Here is an 18195-nt window from a genome sequence, read left to right as displayed (position 1 = left end):
GCCTGACTTTTAGTCAGCATGCCTCACTTTTTACCTTGAACTCGGTGGGAGAAAGGAAAACAATAGGAGTGATGTGGGGGGGACGTAGAAACAAATCCAAAGTTTTAAGGAGGAGGAGGATGAGGGGGAGGATCATCGAGATTTTTCCTTTTAAGGGGTACAGTCTCCCACTTCCAAGTCTTACGAGCTCTTGCGTACTAGCCAAAACACTTGAGGGAGAAGAAATAAACAACAGGGGAAAAAAAGCCTGCGAGGAGCGAAAAGCTCTTTTCACACCTACGTAATATTAAAAGTGAACATACTTTTAATTTTTAAAAAAGAGCCGAAGACACGCCAGTCATCACCTCTGATAACATCTGACTTATTTCACTGAATAGGTGTGTAATCTGCAGGACGAATAAGAAAAAAAAAAAAGTCCCTCTCTGTCTCCGCAACAACGAAACCACTGCAGGGTAAACAAGAGAGACCTCAGTCCACCCTGAGTCACTGGATCCCTCACAGCATCCCGACAGCTGCCAGTTCTTCTTGGTCGTCCTCCGCAACAATACCGACAATGTGTCGTTTGCCGGGGCCGAGGAGTGACTGCGTGTATCTGGGAGCAGGAAACGGAGCGGGGCTGAGGAGGAGAGATGGGTGGGGAGGTGAGAACAGAGAGGTAATTGTATATGTAAGAGTGAGGCAACCGTAGCAGAGGGGGCACACGCAGAACCAGAGGGAGGACGAGGGGAAAGGAGAGACGCACGTTCCTGGGATGGGGGGGGGGCGCCAGGAAAGGAGACGGAGAAGAAGGGAGCACAGGTTGAGAGCAGGGATCTTTAAGTTCTGATGCTTGAAAGCGGGAACAGGGATGTAGGCAGAAAGAAAAGTAGGCGACCAATCATGCTCTGCGAAGTGCCGTCTGAAATAAAGAAAAGATGGTGATTGGACACGTGACAGCAGCGAGGCCGAGCAGGAGGTGTTTTTAAATAGTGTGTTTTGTAAAAGTGGTAGAGAAAGGGCACAGAGAGTGTATCCTTTGGAACGGGAGCCAGGAAAAGGGGAAGGGCCTCGGTCTCCTCCTCTCCAGCTGACAAAAACAGCTGCCCAGGAGCCCGCTCAGAGAGAGAGAGAGAGAGAGAGAGGACGGAGGTAAGAGGAAGACTCAAAGGGCGGACAAACAGAGAGGAGAGAAGAGAGAGAGAGAGGGAGAGAGTCCTGGACCCCAAAGCACCCTTATGGGTTGTGTCCTGAGCTCGGACTGGTGTGGGGAGGGAGAGGTGCAGCCGCTGCCGGTGGTCCGAAGCTCGTCTCTGAAGAGAAGGAGTCTGGAGAGGAGTGACAGCAGCAGGATGAGGCTCACAAAGGTTGGTGTGCATGTGCCCTCCGTGTGTGTGTGTGTGTGTGTGTGTTTATGTGATGAAACTTTATTTCAATTTTCACAGGCATGTTTTGCACTAACTGGTTGAGCCAGAAGTCTTCGCATGCTGCAGTCTGCAGTTTTCCCCCATATTAAAAGAGGCAGTCTTTTGTAGTGTTAATCTTTACACTGTTATGCAATGAAACATCACGGCCTCCTTCATCTTTTCAACACGTTAAATAAGGTGTTCATTTAGTGCATCGCATCTGTCTGTGTATAGGGAAAAGTCCGATTTGCTTGCGATGTTTATTTTTTGCCTTTTTTAAAGTTTTTTTTTAACGTTCCAATTTCTATATTTAAAAAATAATGTCAGTATGTTGTCATTTCTGCCATTTGTAACGCAGGGCTGACATGGAAGCTAGAGGGTCCAGTGTAGATGTCATTATCATGGATTATGGATTATGTTTTTGCTCAGTATAGGACTACAGTTGGATTGGATCAGTTTTTGTTAGGCTCATCGAGAAGGTTCATGTTTTCAGTTTAATATTCCCTTTTTTGTGGTCTATCCATTGTCTCTCCACAGGTTTGTTTCACTCTGCCATGGTTGCTGCTCCCCTCTCTCACCTGGTTCCAATTTACCCCTAATCTCTACCATCCTGCTCTATTTCTCAAATCAGTGCATGCCTGATTCTATTTTCCTAACCAGCTCACATGTGTTTCAAGTTCACTAGCCATCTCACACCAGGTTATAATTTACAACTCATTTTAGACCTAGACCCTGTCCACACGGAGACGAGGCTAGGTGTATCCGTGAAGATGCTTGATCATTTAGGCCCGGGGTGCCAGTCCTCCAGTCCTCAAGGGCCGGTGCCCTGCAACTTTGTGCGTCTCTGCTTCAACACTCCTGAGTCAAATAATCAGGTCATTAGCTGGACTCTGGAGAACCTGACTGCAGACTAAGAAGGTAATTCAGCCATTTCATTCGGGTGTGTAGGACCAGGAGCACATCTGACAGTTGCAGGACACTGGCCCTGGAGGACTGGAGCTTGACACCTGTGGTCCGGGCTGCGTGTCCACACGGCTCTGGTGTTATGGGAGATGGTAAATGATCATTTTTGAAAATGGTCACCAAAGGATTTTGAAAACTAGAGTGGATAAATTGCAGCATCTCTTCTTAAATGCTGCTATCATAGCTTCGCCTCTCTCTCTCTCTCTAACCCGTCACTCTTTGACGTCCATAGCGCTGTCCAGTGTTGTGTTCATGCTGAGGCACATGTTGGCTTTCTTATTGCTGTACGTAGTGTCGTCTGCCAATGCCCCGTGTTTGTTCTGCATGTTTCCGTGGTGGTGTCACAGCGCCACCAATGGGCCCGGCATACCTACTACAGTGTTTTCAGTGGTGGTGCATACTCATCAGTTGTGGTGCATCCTCTCATGTTTTTTTCTCAATCATTTGTTGAAATTGACCATTTTCGTCTTCGTGGGGACTGGGCCCTAGTTTACTTATGAATTCACACCTTGTTCTAATTTGCCAGTCATCTCATACCTGGTCCTAATTTATTTATTCCACACTTGACAGAAGTAACCTCGTCTCTTACCTGGTGCTGCTACTATCTCACAAATGGTTCTAGTTTGTTGTTCATCTCACACCTATTCTGTTGTACCGATGATGTCACACCTCGCTCTATTCTCCTTATGTCATGTCTGGTTTTTAATTTAGGAGTCATCTCATACCTGATTTTGTTTTACAAATAATTTCAAACCTGGTTTGAGTTTATAATACTTTTGTACCTGGTTGTACTTCACTTATCATGACACACCTGGTTTTAGCTTGCCAACCACCTCCACCCCAGTTCCAGTTTACCGCTCATCTTATACTGTTTTATTTTACAAACCATTTCTCATCTGGTTCTAGTTGTTGAGAAAGAGCAGAGAACTTGCATTCTGTAAAGGCCTGGTTCAAATCCCACACACTGCCACTATGGGTCCTTGAGCAAGACCCTTAACCCCAGATTACTATCCTAATTGCTGTAAAAGCTGCCACTGCTCCATAAGGGTTATGGGTTAAATGCTGCAGACAAATGTTGTTCAATGTACAATTGCAATGGCAGAGATGTCTTCTACTTCTAGTTGGCTAATGATCTCACATCTGGTTTTATTGTTTACTATTTATTTTACACCAGGGTCTGGTTTGTTAATCTTCACTCCTACCTTGTAGCCTTTAATACATTTCCAATGTGCACTTAAAAGATCTGGTTTTCAGTTGTTCATTGTCAGGTTTTTGCTGCTTAACTCTGTTTGCCTTGTTTATGTCATTCTTTTTTCAGTGCTTGCATCAGATTGTTGGAGTGCTTTTGTTTTTAATCTTCTTGAATAAAATTATTATATCTAATTTTCTATTCAAAAATGTAATTTTAAAGGTTGACTTATTTTAATTAAAGTACCGTAGGTCAAATATTATATAGAGTTTATTATGTAAGGGTAGTAGTCGAGCATTCTTGGGTGTGCCCTGGGAGCCGAAAGCTAATTAGTGTGCTTGCGCCTAAGGTCGGTTCTTCAGGATTTCCAGAACCATAGATAGGGATGATCAGGGTGGAGATCTGGAATTAAACTTTCAGCTGGGGTCTATCTGTGTTGAGTTGGCAGGTCATCCCTGGGCATGCTTAGGTTCTCTCTGAGTATTAAGGTTCTGTCCTACACTAAAAAAACACATGAAATCTTCTTTTTTTAGTCTCTCATAATTGTCTTTTGGTATAAGTGCTGATGTGCCTACTTTTGTGTCTCTGCGATGGCCTCGTAATGGACTGGTGGTCTAGCCAGCGTGCTCCCTATCTCCCACCTAACGGCTGCCAATAAAAAGGGATCTGTATCCCTCGTTACACCTTGATGAAACACTTATGGATAGGGGATAGTTGGAAAAACAAGAATCAAAAGGCAATTTTTTGTTTTCCAGGAGTGAGAGAATGTATTTTCTTTCTTTGTTTTAAAAAGATGCGGATAATCATGGCGTCACAGCACATCTGTGCAACTACAATGGCCCCGTTGTGGTGGCACAGCGATGCCGCAGAGTCATCGTCATGTAAACACAGGCAGGCCTGCTGCTCGGACGAAGGGATCTTGGAGCCATTAAAGGAACACTAAGAAACCTGACCTCTGACAACAACAGTGACATCATGCTGTAGCACAGCTCTGTTTCATCGTGTTCTGTGAACATTTGACGTGCGTGCGTGTGTGTGTGTGTGTGTGTGTGTGTGTGTGTGTGTGTGTGTGTGTGTGTGTGTGTGTGTGTGTGTGTGTGTGTGTGTGTGTGTGTGTGTGTGAGAGAGAGAGAGAGAGAGAGAGAGAGAGATCCCAGTGGCTCTGTATCATAAGCAGAGCAGCGTGGGAATGTGAAGTTCTCTGGACTACGTCACCCTGCGGTGACTGACCCGGACTATAAGGGTGTGGGAATCAGTTGGATCCAAATTATCCCAAGCAGGAGGTACTCTTATCTTTTTATGTTATTTTATTATTTTTTGTTTGTTTGTTTGTTTGTTTTTACAGACTCATGAAGTGTATTGCAGCTCAAAACTGAGATGAACATGATTTGTTAGTTGTTGTTTTTTTTCCTGGCATGAAGCACATCTATGCGTTTGCAGACACATGCCAAGACCTTACTGGAAACACCAACATATAAAAAAAAAACGAAACATTTCTCAGTGTGATTACATAATGAGCTGCAGTCAGGTCAACAGCATGGGAAAGAGATGTTTCACATAGAATACAAATAAGTTTCTCACATTAAATTCTCATTTGTGTTTATGAGGCTGTGGGTAAAATTTTGCTACAGGAAAAAAAAAAAAAAAAGATTAATAATCTTGTGAGTATTAGTGTCTGAAAGCCGATTACTGAATTCTTTACAGCTTGTCAACAGCTATGCTTCCATACGCCAGGATTCTTGTGCAGATGGAAAGTAGCAGAATGTCAGTAAACAATTTTTTTTTTTCTACAGCTGGATGTGGCAGCAAGAGCCATTAGCCCATATGGTTCCCTTTAAAAAAGAAGGTCCCTAAGCTCTGCTCTGGTGGTTGATTTATGAATCAGTGGGGACGCGTATACAGGTCTAAGTGGGAAAAGTCTAGGAGAAAACTCATGAAAACATCCACTTCACGTTACGTTCTCCACAAATGCCTGATTGCTTTTTATTAACTCAACTCTGTTGATCTCGAGAGTTACTTTTCTACCGGCTTAATAATAAACAGACATTTGATTCACTCACGTGCTCCAAAGGGCACAAGTCTGTGAGTCATTAGTGGAGGTATATGTGCAAGTCAAACATAAATATAGAGTTAAGGTCTGCCAACTTTATTTGGCCGTGGAAGAAAAGCAGCATCTGCAGCTTGGTTGGACAGGTTTCACTTTCATTCTCAGTCACTTTAAACACTTTTTCTCCAAGAACTGTAAGTTCACTTCAGTGTAGATATTTATGGTGCAGAAAGGGTTCGACTGATTTTCTAAATTCTTACCTCCTGACTTAAATCTGAACAGATCGAACACTTTTGGTTCCTGGAGCAAATTTCAAAGACTTCTGTGTGGATAATCCTTACACGTTGTATGGTATTCATCATGCTTCTACGGTTGATCTATTCAGGCAAGTTTGTTTTGGGCAACATTCAGTTCTGATATTTGCATGTTGAACTTAAATCAGTGGAGAAAAACAATTGTTTTCTTTAAAAAAAAAAAAAACTTTGGGGGTTTAAAACTGCGCATTATATTGAACACTAATGTAATTTTGCTTAGAATTACCTTTCTTTGTTGAATTGTTGAAGTACGTTTATTAGTTTTTATAGAACGGTAAGCTATAGCTATATAACTATGTTATATAGACAAATATAATCAGTCACTGTAACATCAATCAATCAATCAATCTTTATTGTCAACCACAATTTGCATTGTAATTGAAATTACAGTTCGAGTACAACCGTCCATCGGGGGAACGGTTTACTGAGACCTTGCGTTAATGAAATTACGCCTTCATTCAATCCTGAAATTTTACAGAATGGGACATAAAGATAGTTTTCTTTTGGATCAGTACCCTGATGACCCATGGCCAGTCTCCAGCTGTCACACAGATTACCTCTGCATCGACTCTTGAATACTTTGCTATACAGATTTGTTCTTGGTCCACACAATGACTGCAAGGTCTTAGGTGTCCAAAGGACCATGATTCAAATGTCTGGAGGTTCATTCTGACACAGCTTTGCAAGTCATGCCTCCATATCACTTGCAGAGAGAAGAGGCATATTCCCGGTACCCCTCCCAAACAAGCCTGTACTTGAAACAACTGTACCATGGACTCTGAGGCTGTTATAGCAATTTTACACACTGGAGCCCCTGGTGAAGCAAACTGCCCAAACTACTACTTTCATCTTCCAGTGTTAGTCGCATTTGCAGCTGATCATTTATTAATGTACTTTATTAGCAGCTCTTAGCCGTTACTTATACCTCTAAAAGATGTAAAGACATCAGTGCTAAGATGTCCTGATGTGTAAAATCCTAGATTTAAAGGAATGTGTTTGTTAGACCGTTCCATGATATTTGTTTATAGGCATAAATAGACACAAAAATCTAATCAAGTGAGTTTAAGATTAGGGTAATGGTTCGTAGGCCTTCCAGCCTTAATTAAAATCTTGGATCTCATCACCAGAAACAAATCACCAAAACACACTAGTGGAAACTGGTTGGTAATTAGAAGTTTTTGATTGCTGTGATACACTTTAAGACTTTTACATTGATTATTCAGAAGGGTAAGAATAGTTTTTTACAATGTAATTTGTAGATTGCATTGCAATTGTTTTTATAAAATGTAAATAAAACCAGATATTATCTCAATAACTAACACATCGATCACATTTGAAAGTGATTCCTTTCTGGTTTCTTATCAGAAGCAAACTTATTGGTTGAATGAAAATCATTTGAAATCTAAATCTGCCAGGGATAAAAAGAATGAAAAACATAATTTAGTATAGTGCAATCTAAGAACTTCTATCTTCAAAAAAGAAGATATGCCAAGGCATAAGGCAGCATATGCTGGCAGGAGCCAACAAATGAACAAGTAACACAGTTCAATATGTAGAAGAAAAGTAATTTGAAAAATAAATTGTAAACATGTTTTCAAATATGTTTGGAACCTATCAAGATATTATCTTGATAGGTTCTAATCCTATAATTATTATTTATCTCTGAATGACCAAAAAAATGGTGTTTGGGTGATGTATATTCTACACTTCAGGCAAACTTAAAAAAACACACAACACAAGACCACTAATACACTGAAGATGTTTCAGCGCACTAACGGCCCCGTTACTGGCCTGATGGACGTTTTGATTGTCCCAATTAACTCGTTGAGCCACTACGCAAAGGTAATGCTTAAAAGGCTGAGTTTAGCAGTAGTCGCGTTTCCATCAACATTTTCTAACGTTTCCAACGTTTCACATAAGTAAAGGAAATGGCAAAATTCAAAGTAACTGACTAAATTTCGCTAAAAGTTTTTACGCTTGCTTTAGATGGATTTTGACTATTTCTATAAACCACAAATGCACTATAGAACAGATGGAAACACATTTGTTGAATCAGTTCTGACGTAGCGGACATTTACAAGATGTGAATGATCAGTTGTTTCTCCTGCTGGTCGTCTTCCTCGAAAACAGGGCTGGAAGCAGCAACAGGTATGTTTGGACTGACAAAGAGACTTGAGCATTTCTTAGTCTCATCTGTAAAAAAAAAAAAATCAACACATTTGTTAAAACCTGGCTCCATTACTGATCTGTGGTCCATGGTAGTTAGCAACCTCTACTTCCTGTTTATTACAGCCAATGCCAAAGCATGACGACATGACACTTTACGTCATCTAGTTAATTCTCTAAAAACAAGTAGATGGAAACACGTTTCAGTCGCGTTTTCTTTGTTGCAGCATTTTAAAAGTTCACTCAAAATAAGCATGAGAATTGGATGGAAAGATGGCTAGTAACTCATCAGACTGAAGAAGCCTCTTGGAGAGGAGATGAAATGGTTCAACTAAGAAGAACCCATCTAGAGGACCTCCTCAATTTTATTCCTTTTTTCTGGAGAAATGTCGCCTGGGAGCTTGGCGCTCTTTACAAACCGGCAAGGTGCCGGTTTGTAAAGTGTTCTGTGGTGAACCTAATCTGCTTGTAATTCACCAGCGGCGTATTACTGCTTGTGACAAAAACTGTAATTCAAAACACTATAATTCTGGCAACTTCTTGACAGACAATGTTTCTACTCCAGTTCTGACCAGCATTGTTACTCTGATGTGCACAGGCAGCAGTACTTCTCCAAACAACTTTGTCACCAAAATGGCCCAAGTTATATTAGCGAGCCATGCAGTGGAGGTTTCTCTTTCCTAAATATATTTCATGATAGTTATGCTGATGGCACTAATGATGGTTTATCTGCTCTACAGTAATGTAACTCTCAAAAAGTATTTTATATGTAATTTTCACAAGTCTACCTACAGGCTTCTCACAGTAAAACTTTACTAACCCCTATATTGTCTTCTGATACAAGTGGGGGTTCGAGAGAAGGTTAAGATGCAATACACGGCATCTACATTTAAGCACTCTCTGGTTTATTTGACTCTATTGTGTCTGGAAGAACGAGTTGTAGATGCAGTTCCGTATCTTGACAGGCAGAAGAAAATGGAAACTCCAGAGATTAATTTCCATTTCAATTCACTCATGTGCTCTGTGGACATCAGCAGATGTTTCGTTCTGACAGGTGACACGAGGAAACACAATCAACACAAGACAAGCACTTTCTTACTTAAGAAACTTTGTGCTCACAAACAGCACCTGAATGGTCTGGCTGCTGACTTTGAGTTGTTCCACCCTGGGAAGCTGAAGTTCTAGTCATTTAACAAGCCAGGATCAAAATGTGTTTTCATGTTTGTTACGTGTGTTTACAAGCAGATCCACGTTTATGACATTTTTCTGCGTTGCCATCAACTGACCACACATTGTCCCTTTAAAAAGGCCTTTTATTTCCACAAGAAGCGGTTTGCTCGGTCATTATCGTGTGAAGCTTGCAGGTGCTGCACTAACATGTGCTGTGTCATCCTCCTGGTGTTATTACGCCTTTGGACTTTCATGGCACAACTCAAAAGGCTCTTTTGCACCAGAGAGGTGATTTTAAATTACCCACCAGTTTGAACAATTATTTCCAACGTTGAAATATTTCTACAGTTAGACATTAAAGTTCTGTTGATTCGTACAGCAAGCTTTAAATTTTAATGCCGCGGACAAAAACTGCATGTAGTCTCCATTTCTGTTCCCCTCCACTTACACATGCACGCTCTCAACTTTTAAATTATATAGAGACCTGGCTTTGTGACAGGAGTTTTTATATATTTTTCTTCCTTCCCTGTAATTTCTTTTTCAAATTAACTTTAGATGACCAATATAGAGGAATTTAGCCACAAGCATTCACAACAAACACACACCCATCACAGGAAGGAACAGTGATCAGTTAGTCTTAAATATAGACACACACACACCCCATCCCCTATGGCTGGCAAAGGACAGAATAGAATGGAAATAGATGTGTAACACTGACACTCCTTGAATTTTGGAGGGAGACAAAAAGGAAATAAATTCCCTCGATAAAGCCCGGGCTTTTGGAATGGCCTGGGCTTTATATTCTGGATTCCTGCGGTTTGCAAACAAAGATCTATCCCCAAACTCTAAGCTGGATTTGAGGAATGCTGCTTGTTTTTTGTGTAGCGGTCACACGGATGAAAGCTGATCGAGGGAAAAAAAGGGGAAAGACACAAACCATTTCCTCCCTCAGTGCGTCTCCAACAAATCCCAGCCCTGCCCTGAAAAGAAACACCCGCTCCCTGCAAGCTATGCACCAAAATATTTTCTTCTCCACTGCGCAAAAAAAAAAAAAAAAAAAAAAAAGTGGAGCTACATCGTCATCTGAGGTCTGAAAACGTTCACAGGGAGGATTTTAGCCAATGTGACCATGTGCTCTTCGTCTCGTCCGCTCTTCCCGCCACTTTCTCCGTTTTTTTGTGCCTCCAACGGCTGTACCGGATCAAGCTTTGGTTCAGTGCTGTCTTACACAATCCGCTGTCGAGCTACAAAGCCCCCCACCCTCTACACACACACACACACACACTTTTCCAGCCTCATTTCCTGTCGGCCAGTGTTTCCCACTCTGTCCACCTCTCTCCCATTTACCTCTGAGAGGCGTTCCAAGGCCTTCCTTTTGCTCGGGACAGTAAATTCTGTCATCTAGACAGCACAAAAACCCACCTGGCATTGCCTGTAATATGTCAAAGCAACACGGGACACCTTGCAGCCTGGTGTCAGCTGGGACCGTTTGCTGGGCAGCGAAGTTAGTTGAGATTCATGCTTCATTCCCAGTGTTTACTAAAACAATTTGGAAGCTCAGAATTTATTGCTCTGACCCCCCATTCCATCCACAGGAACCAAAGCCGTCTTTCCCCATCTCCACCTTTCTTCCAAAATGACCCTCCCCCCACTTCACCCACAACTTAACCCCTCATTCCAGACCAAACGCCGGCTTCCTGTCTCTCTTGATCCCCTCGTATTTTGTTAGTCTACCTTTTTCACCTCACTGCTTTGTTTCACATCTCTTGATCCGGTCCTATTTCTCGGCTCGCGGCTTCATCTCATGGTACCAACTGAACTTTTGCCACATTATTCCACAGTAAATTGACTATTTTTATAGGGATATGACAGTTTTATGGGGATTTGATGTGATTGATCAAAACAAAGCAGTCCCTTATTTGTAGAGTGCCTGCTTTTTAATGTTTGTTTTTACAAATAAAAGTATGAAAGGTCTGACAGTAATTATATGATATACCCATATTAAGTGATACTATAATGTCAAAACCTGCAGAATCGGCTTTTGCCACAATTACAGCGTTTTGCATGTCTTTACTAGCTTTGCATATCTAGAGACTGAAGTTGTTCCTGTTCTTTGCAAACTGTTCAAACTAAGTCAGACTGGATGTCAATTTACTGTAAACATGAACTTTTATGTAGTGTGACAGGTTCTCTAATACATGAACATTCTTTAATCTAAAACTTTCCGTTGCAGTTCGGACTGTATGTTTAGTCTCTAATAGGGGTTATTTCAGGATTATCCCACATCTAGCTCCATCCATCATCTCATCAGCTGTGACTAGCTTCCCTGTCCTGGCGACAGAAAAGCATCCCTGCAGCATGATGCCGCCACCACCGTGTTTCCCCAAGGGGATGATGCGTTCAGGGCTGCTTCAGGTGTTAGCTTCCTAATTTGAGTAAAACTACATCTTCTGCCTACTCTGCCATAAAGGCCATTAGTGGAGCACGCTACTAAAAGTGCTGCTGGCGATACATCCTCCAGTCTGAGCTGTGTATGTCTGCTTTTCTGATTGATGCTGTCACATCCCTGCCTGTCGGTTAAGGTGGACAGCAGTTTTGGTAGGCTTGCAGTGGTACCAGACTCATTATCAGACTGGGGACTGAGCAGGGCTCTGCGTGGTGTTCAAGGCTTATTTGTTGATATCAACCCTGCTTTAAACCTTTCCAGAGCTTTCTCCCTGGCCTGTCTGCGGGGTTCCTTGGTCTTCATGATGCTATTTGTTCTCTAAAGTTCTCTAACAATGTTCCCTGAGGTCAGAAACAGCTGGATTTATACTGAGATTAAAGGGACTCTACCTGACGTTATTTTTGTCTGGTTAAGAAAAACGCTTTTTATGCGATATGAGTCAAAATTTGATAATAACAATTTATTGCGCGATCAAGTGAGTCCAGGCTTTTCTTAGTAGAAATAAGCAGCAAAATGGGGACTCTGCCAATGGCACAGTGAGGCTCAGAGCCGCTGCTAAACTGCAGCTCCTCCAGGGTGAGCATGACAGGGTATGTAAACGGAACAAAACGGCATGGCACGCATGTCAGTGTTGACCATTCACATAAAAAATATCATTCACCCGAGATGTGGCCATTTATGTCAAAGAAGCCCCGTTGAAGCTTCGTTTCCTCCAGAGAATTTTGCACGAGCTCGAGGCGCGTGTTTGGTCTCGTGCATGCTGGGGGTTTCTCATTGGGGGGAAAAAAAACAGTTGGGGGCGGGGCTTACAGTTCAAACCAAACTTTTCTCCTCACTCACAGTTCGGATTTGTGGAGGATCAGGGATAGTTCCTTTAAATGAGACACAGCTGGACTCTGTTTGCCAAACAGAAGAGCTCTAAAGGCCGGTTGTTCCGTTGGATTTTATAAAATGGGATCAGAATACAGGGTTAATACAAATGCCCACCACACTGTTCCAATTTTTACTCGTAAAGGTCCATGCAACCTTTTACTTTTGAGCTTCTCTGTGTTGTTGTCTTTCATAAAATCACAATAAAATACATTGAAGTTCACGGTTTTAATACAACAACGTGCAAAGGTTTAAGGCATATGAAAACTTTAGCAAGGCACTGTAGGTCTCCATTTTTCTGTCAGGAGCTGGAAATTCTTGGAACATGAGCGAAAGGAATGGACTGGATTGCTGGACGTGCTTTTTGGAAGGTGGGGGGGGGGGTTACTTCACATATCATAACTCAAACTCCCATTTGGCACTACCATAATGCGCAGCCTTCACATGAGTGTAACACATATGGAAGTGACTAAGAGACTGCAGCAGCAGCAGACACAAGTCTCAGACTGGAGAATATTAAGAGCTTACAGTGAGAGACGGGCGAATTTAAAGGAATGCATGCGCATGCCTACATGAGCATGGGGGTAATGGTAACCATAAGCATTTCTTTTGTTGGAATTAAATTGAAACACACATAGAAAGATGATAGCCTTTATGTTTACGGGGGGGAAAAACGCAACAATTTTAGTGCATCTTTCATACCCTGTGATCTATAGTCATAGAGTCTAAAATATGCATGTAAAGATTTGAAGCTCTTAGCTGTGGAGAACTTCTAGATAGAAACTGGGTAAGGGCGCTAAATTGCAGATAAATTTCCTTACCTGTTGCAATGTTCTATTTCACCACCAGGACATGCTGTAGACCCACAATGAAGCATCACTGCCTTTGCTGGGACGTTTCGGAATGCAGCACAGACTGCCAAGACCCATTTACAGAGCCAAAATAATGACACTGAGTCCAGGAAAAAAGCATTTTCTCAAAGTTAAGTTCTTAACTGTTCCATTAAAATTAATAATGGTAATAAGCCAGAGGGAAACTGACAAAAATAACGAAGAGAAATGAATGTGTTACACATGCCGTATCAAAATCCTCACGAGTGCCAAGGACGTAAACTATATGATCAGGAGTGAAATCAAAGAAATGAACAACAAATAAAAAAAGTTACAGTTTGGTTTTGAAATATTCCATATGACCGAAAAACCTATTTTGTAACCTTTTTAATTGTTAAATAATAATTTTTGACAAAAATTTTTATTTTTTTTTAATTGTTGTAAACACAGTTTAGTCATTGTTTCATGTTTAAATGTTGGAACAAGACAACATGATAATATGAAGGTGTTGGTCTTTATACTCCACCTGCCTGTTTCAGACTGACTCTAAGACTTCCTATTGAGTCTCTGAGATTCTTGGATCTGTCAAATCTTCACCATTTGCCCTGAATTTCAACCCACTACTTTGAGATCATTTTCATTTTCAAATACCATAAGCTATTAATTTGTGTCAACAAGACTGTAGATAAAACAACAGCTTATCTAGCACTGAAAAAACAAACTTGAATGTATGAACATCTTGACAAATCTCACAGTTTCTCCTCCGGCCCAAAATGTTGGATAAAGCAGCCAATCTGGAGCCGGGACTCCAACGCTCCCCTCCTGTGAGTGACCAATCAGGTTTTGAACTCCCAGTAATAGTACTCCACACATGGATTAAGCTCCACCTCGCGGTCCCAGATCCCAGGGAGGACCAGAGCAAAGAAAACAAGTTACCTCACACAGTCTGTAGCAGGGCATGTTACAGATGGCTACCCTGGGAATGAGGGGCTGCGTCTGAAAAAAAACAGGGGACATGATCAGCGGGAAAATGAACAAGGTAAGATCAGGGGGGGGGGGTCAGAGAGGTCAGGGAAGTTTGGATGGTTTGGTTTCTAAGTTGCCTCTGACTGATTTGTAGATGTGCCTGCCTGTGTGTTAACAGGCTGAGAGGAGGATGTAGGATGGAGACTTCTCATGTGTTAGCTGTACAGCTGCGCCTCCGCAGAGCTGGACTCCTTAGTGGTTTCACAGAAGCGTCATTATTCAGACACTTTTGTTTAGTAGAACTTGAGCTGTATGTCGACTTCTCTGTCCCGTCGTTGATTTGCACACCTAGACCGTGTTTTATGTCGGCTTTTTCCTCTGTTTCTCATTGTGCCTGCGAGGGAGAACCAGTGACGTCTTGCCGCCTGTCTCTGGGAACTTGCTCCAAAGTGGCGCGCTTCATCAAACTGACATTAGACTTCATTCCCACAAACGTTTCCAGTGTTGCAGCTGTTTTTCCACAACTCACGAGCAATTTCCCCGTTAGGTTGCATGTATTCGTCAAAGTGAGTTCAATGGATGCACACTCTGCTGGCATTCTGAGGGTAAACCTGCTGATGCTGGTTAAGCGTAAAATTGGGTGTAGATTTCTAATCTTTTCTTTTTCAATTGTGCAATGACAGTTCTTTCCATCTGGGTCGACATTTTTCCCCTCCAAGGTCAACAGCTGCACTACTCGGATGGGAAACCGGTCGCTCTTCGTTCACAGGATGGCCATTACGTAATGAAGTTGGAGGAGTTAAATCTTTGATTTGTAGTTAATTCAGCAAATCATGTGTAATCACAGATGAGTTAGAGTAATTAGAGGGTCATTAAAAAGGTAGGCCTGAATTACAGGAGTAATTGGAGGCTGGTGCTGGATTCTGATGACATGTTGTGTGCATGTCCCGCAAAAAGGGTTCCCAGGAGCAAAAAGACTGAAGGGATGCTTCAAACAAAAAATCGCTTACAAGTTTGGTTTTCCAGAGGGAACACAAGGAGATTAGATTTCTGTTTGTTCAGTAACTTGGAAAAAAAGAGGAAGGAATCATCCAATTTTGTTGTAATTTGGCCCACATACAAAGCAATCCATAAGATAGTTTCTGCAGATTTCTGATCTCTGGTTTTTACAAACCTGAGATCCGCCAACATGGATTTGAATGAAATTAAATCTCTTTTTACTGACTTTACTTATTGGGAAATATTTCTTTCTAGCTTTTTCAAATTATTTCCAGTAGACAGAGAGGTTGCTGTTGTATTACAAACAAACAAGCACAAAATATCTACAAATATCAGAGTGGCCTCTGTAAACTCTATTTATTATAATATATTATCAAAGCAGTTTAATCACTCGATACACGATAAGTGTTGTTAGCATTATTAACTGTATACATTGGTTTTCGTGTGATTTGCCATTTAGGTGTTTTTTTTTACCGGCACCTGTAGAATGGCAGATGTGATGTCACTGTTAGGTGCAGCTGCACTTTTAAGACCTAGTAGTTGAGCAGTTCACCCGTTCCATCATCACAAGGTCATTTCAAGAATTTCAAGAACTATAAAAGCACCAAACATCCGTCCAGGGTGCCACTCCCTTCCCCATCCAACCCTCATAATCATACTTGAGATTTACCTCACCGATGAGGTCACACGATGATGGTAAACTGTGTGGCCCATGAGAAAACCTATAGGGATCCTTCAAAAATGTTTACACTGGCAAGTCAACTAATGTGTAATGACAGATTGCCTTGATGACGTGTCGCCCGTTGCTGTCGGCTTCCATCCGGCTCGCATCGAGAGGAAAGCAGCTTCGGATAAACAACCTGATAACATTGTCCTACCTGTCCAACCTTTCCGTTTCCGACAGCAGTTCTTTCATTCTGCGTCTGTGTGCGAACCCGTGCCGGTGAACGGACGGACGTAAGCGCATATCTTTAATCAGATTGGAAAGCGGCCTTGCGGTGGAGAAAAAAAAAAAAAAAAAAAAGTCCCACTTTCTGGGAAAACAGGGGCAGGAAATTGAAAGGAGCGTGTCACCTTCCAGCCGCGCTCCCGGGCAGCCAGCCCCACGCAGATGCTCGGTGACCAGAAGTACAATGCTAAGGCTTGTGCTCGGCGTACAGTTGGTAGTCTATATTTGTAATTACTGGGTGTAACTGAGAGGTTTGATGGCACATGATGGTCGTGTTTACTCGGGACACCCTCTGGTGACTGCCAAGCCAGGAAGCTGAAACAGAGGCCGGTTGACGTTCCCTTGAGCCAGATGCAGTTACTCCGGTCGCAGGCCCACAGTAGCGGCCATTCACTCACACCTGCCGCTGTAAGGCGGCATACACGAACGAGAAGGATTCCTTTTTTAGTTAAAGGGGAGCTGAGAGAAGGTCTGCATATGGCTCTGGCAGCAGAGGCGCTCCGAAACATTGCTTAATTATCACCCCGGAGAAAATCAAGCACTTGCTGAGGCCATATCGCAAGACAGCACGTTGATTTTTTTTTAACATCAAGCACGCGTTGATGCAGAATCAAGTGTTAGTGTTGCTTCTATAAGAAATCCTCTGTGTGCCCCTGGCCGTGTTTGGACCAGAGGTCCATCCTGGGGAGCGGAAGTGGGTCATGGCAACACGTTGACCTCACCACGGGAACAGGCCGTCTCTGTTTCCCTGCGCTGCCTGTCCCGCCCTTTGGATAAATGCAAACACACACATCGGCTGACTCACATGTATTAACACAAACACGCGGGAGGCAATGGCAACAAATGATGCAGCGACCCAGATGCTGCTGGTGGGATCCTCTCATTGGAGGGAGGAGTGGAGGTTTGAGAGAATCCGCCAACACGTCGGTGACTGACCGGCCGTGTCGTTGTGCAACGCTGTAAGTAGCAGCCCAGTTTTGATGGGAGTTTGCTTAAAATACTTTTTTTTCTTAATTTTGTCTCCATTAGAGATGCACCAATCAGAGTTTTGTGGCTAATTTCTTATCTCGCTGTTTCAGAATCTCTGAGCGGCAGATACTGATCCAGGCACTTCTGATTTCCCTTTAAGAACTATAAATTAAGAGCGGCCAAAATGTGTCTTACTGAATGGTGTATACAGCATTTACCAAGAGGAGACAATAGTTTCTATGTGGGCAGACCCTCACCTTCAGGGTTTTGACGTCCCTCTCCACCTTGGTGTACCCGAGCTTTCTGGACCTCACAGAAGAAATGGAATGACAAGAATGATTAAAGCAATCATTGCACTGTTTTTCCCCTTCTTGTCCCTGAGCGATAAAGTAACCACAGTGTGGGAAATACTCACTCTACCAGCTTTGATGTCTGCTTATCTTCTTCGTCTCGTAATGCGATCTGACATTTTCCTCACCTGACGCGCGTTTGTCGCCACCTTTTGACTTGGAGGAATATCGTTGCGGTGGGCGCAGACAGCCAAAGAGCTCCTAAATACCTGCGCAGGTGTTCATGGACACCACCTGCAGACCCTATTGGTCACACAGTCCTTGGAGGCTGAGAGTCAACAGTAGAGCTGAAGGAAGGAAGAATTAGGCACGAGTCGGAGATTTCCATCAGACTGCCAGCATTTTCATATCTTGCACAACAGAAAGAAGATCAAAGGGATAAAACTCATCAGCTTTGCTGTAAAACATCGATGGTGTCTGCTAAAGTCAGCTCCACATCCCCAAGCTGGATCAACACCTAATGAAGCTGAAGGCGCAAGTTCAATTGAAGAAACTCATCGCCTGCCTCCATTCAATCAGAGTCCGATACGCCTCTGATGTGAGCCAATCAGCTACGAACCGCACCTCCATGAAGCCAATCAGCAT

The 18195-nt window shown here is 42.6% G+C and overlaps 1 protein-coding gene across 4 annotated transcripts in view; it reads left to right on the top strand.

Moving 5' to 3' along the window:
* The first annotated feature begins 560 nt into the window (after positions 1-560).
* Positions 561-18195, top strand: part of tns2a (tensin 2a) — a 74436-nt gene continuing 56801 nt past the window's right edge. For 2 of the 4 annotated variants that reach the window (XM_012849290.3, XM_012849289.3), the window contains exon 1: positions 562-1343. In XM_012849290.3, coding sequence (XP_012704744.2) covers positions 1215-1343 — 129 coding nt within the window. In that variant the 5' untranslated portion in view covers positions 562-1214. Of the gene's footprint in view, positions 1344-14306; positions 14417-18195 lie in introns of those variants that run through there. The other 2 variants (XM_012849291.3, XM_021308827.2) reach the window with 2 other exon arrangements.

This window comes from Fundulus heteroclitus, chromosome 1 (genome assembly GCF_011125445.2).
Source record: "Fundulus heteroclitus isolate FHET01 chromosome 1, MU-UCD_Fhet_4.1, whole genome shotgun sequence".
NCBI classification, from domain to species: domain Eukaryota; kingdom Metazoa; phylum Chordata; class Actinopteri; order Cyprinodontiformes; family Fundulidae; genus Fundulus; species Fundulus heteroclitus.
This window is presented reverse-complemented; position numbering and strand designations above follow the sequence as displayed.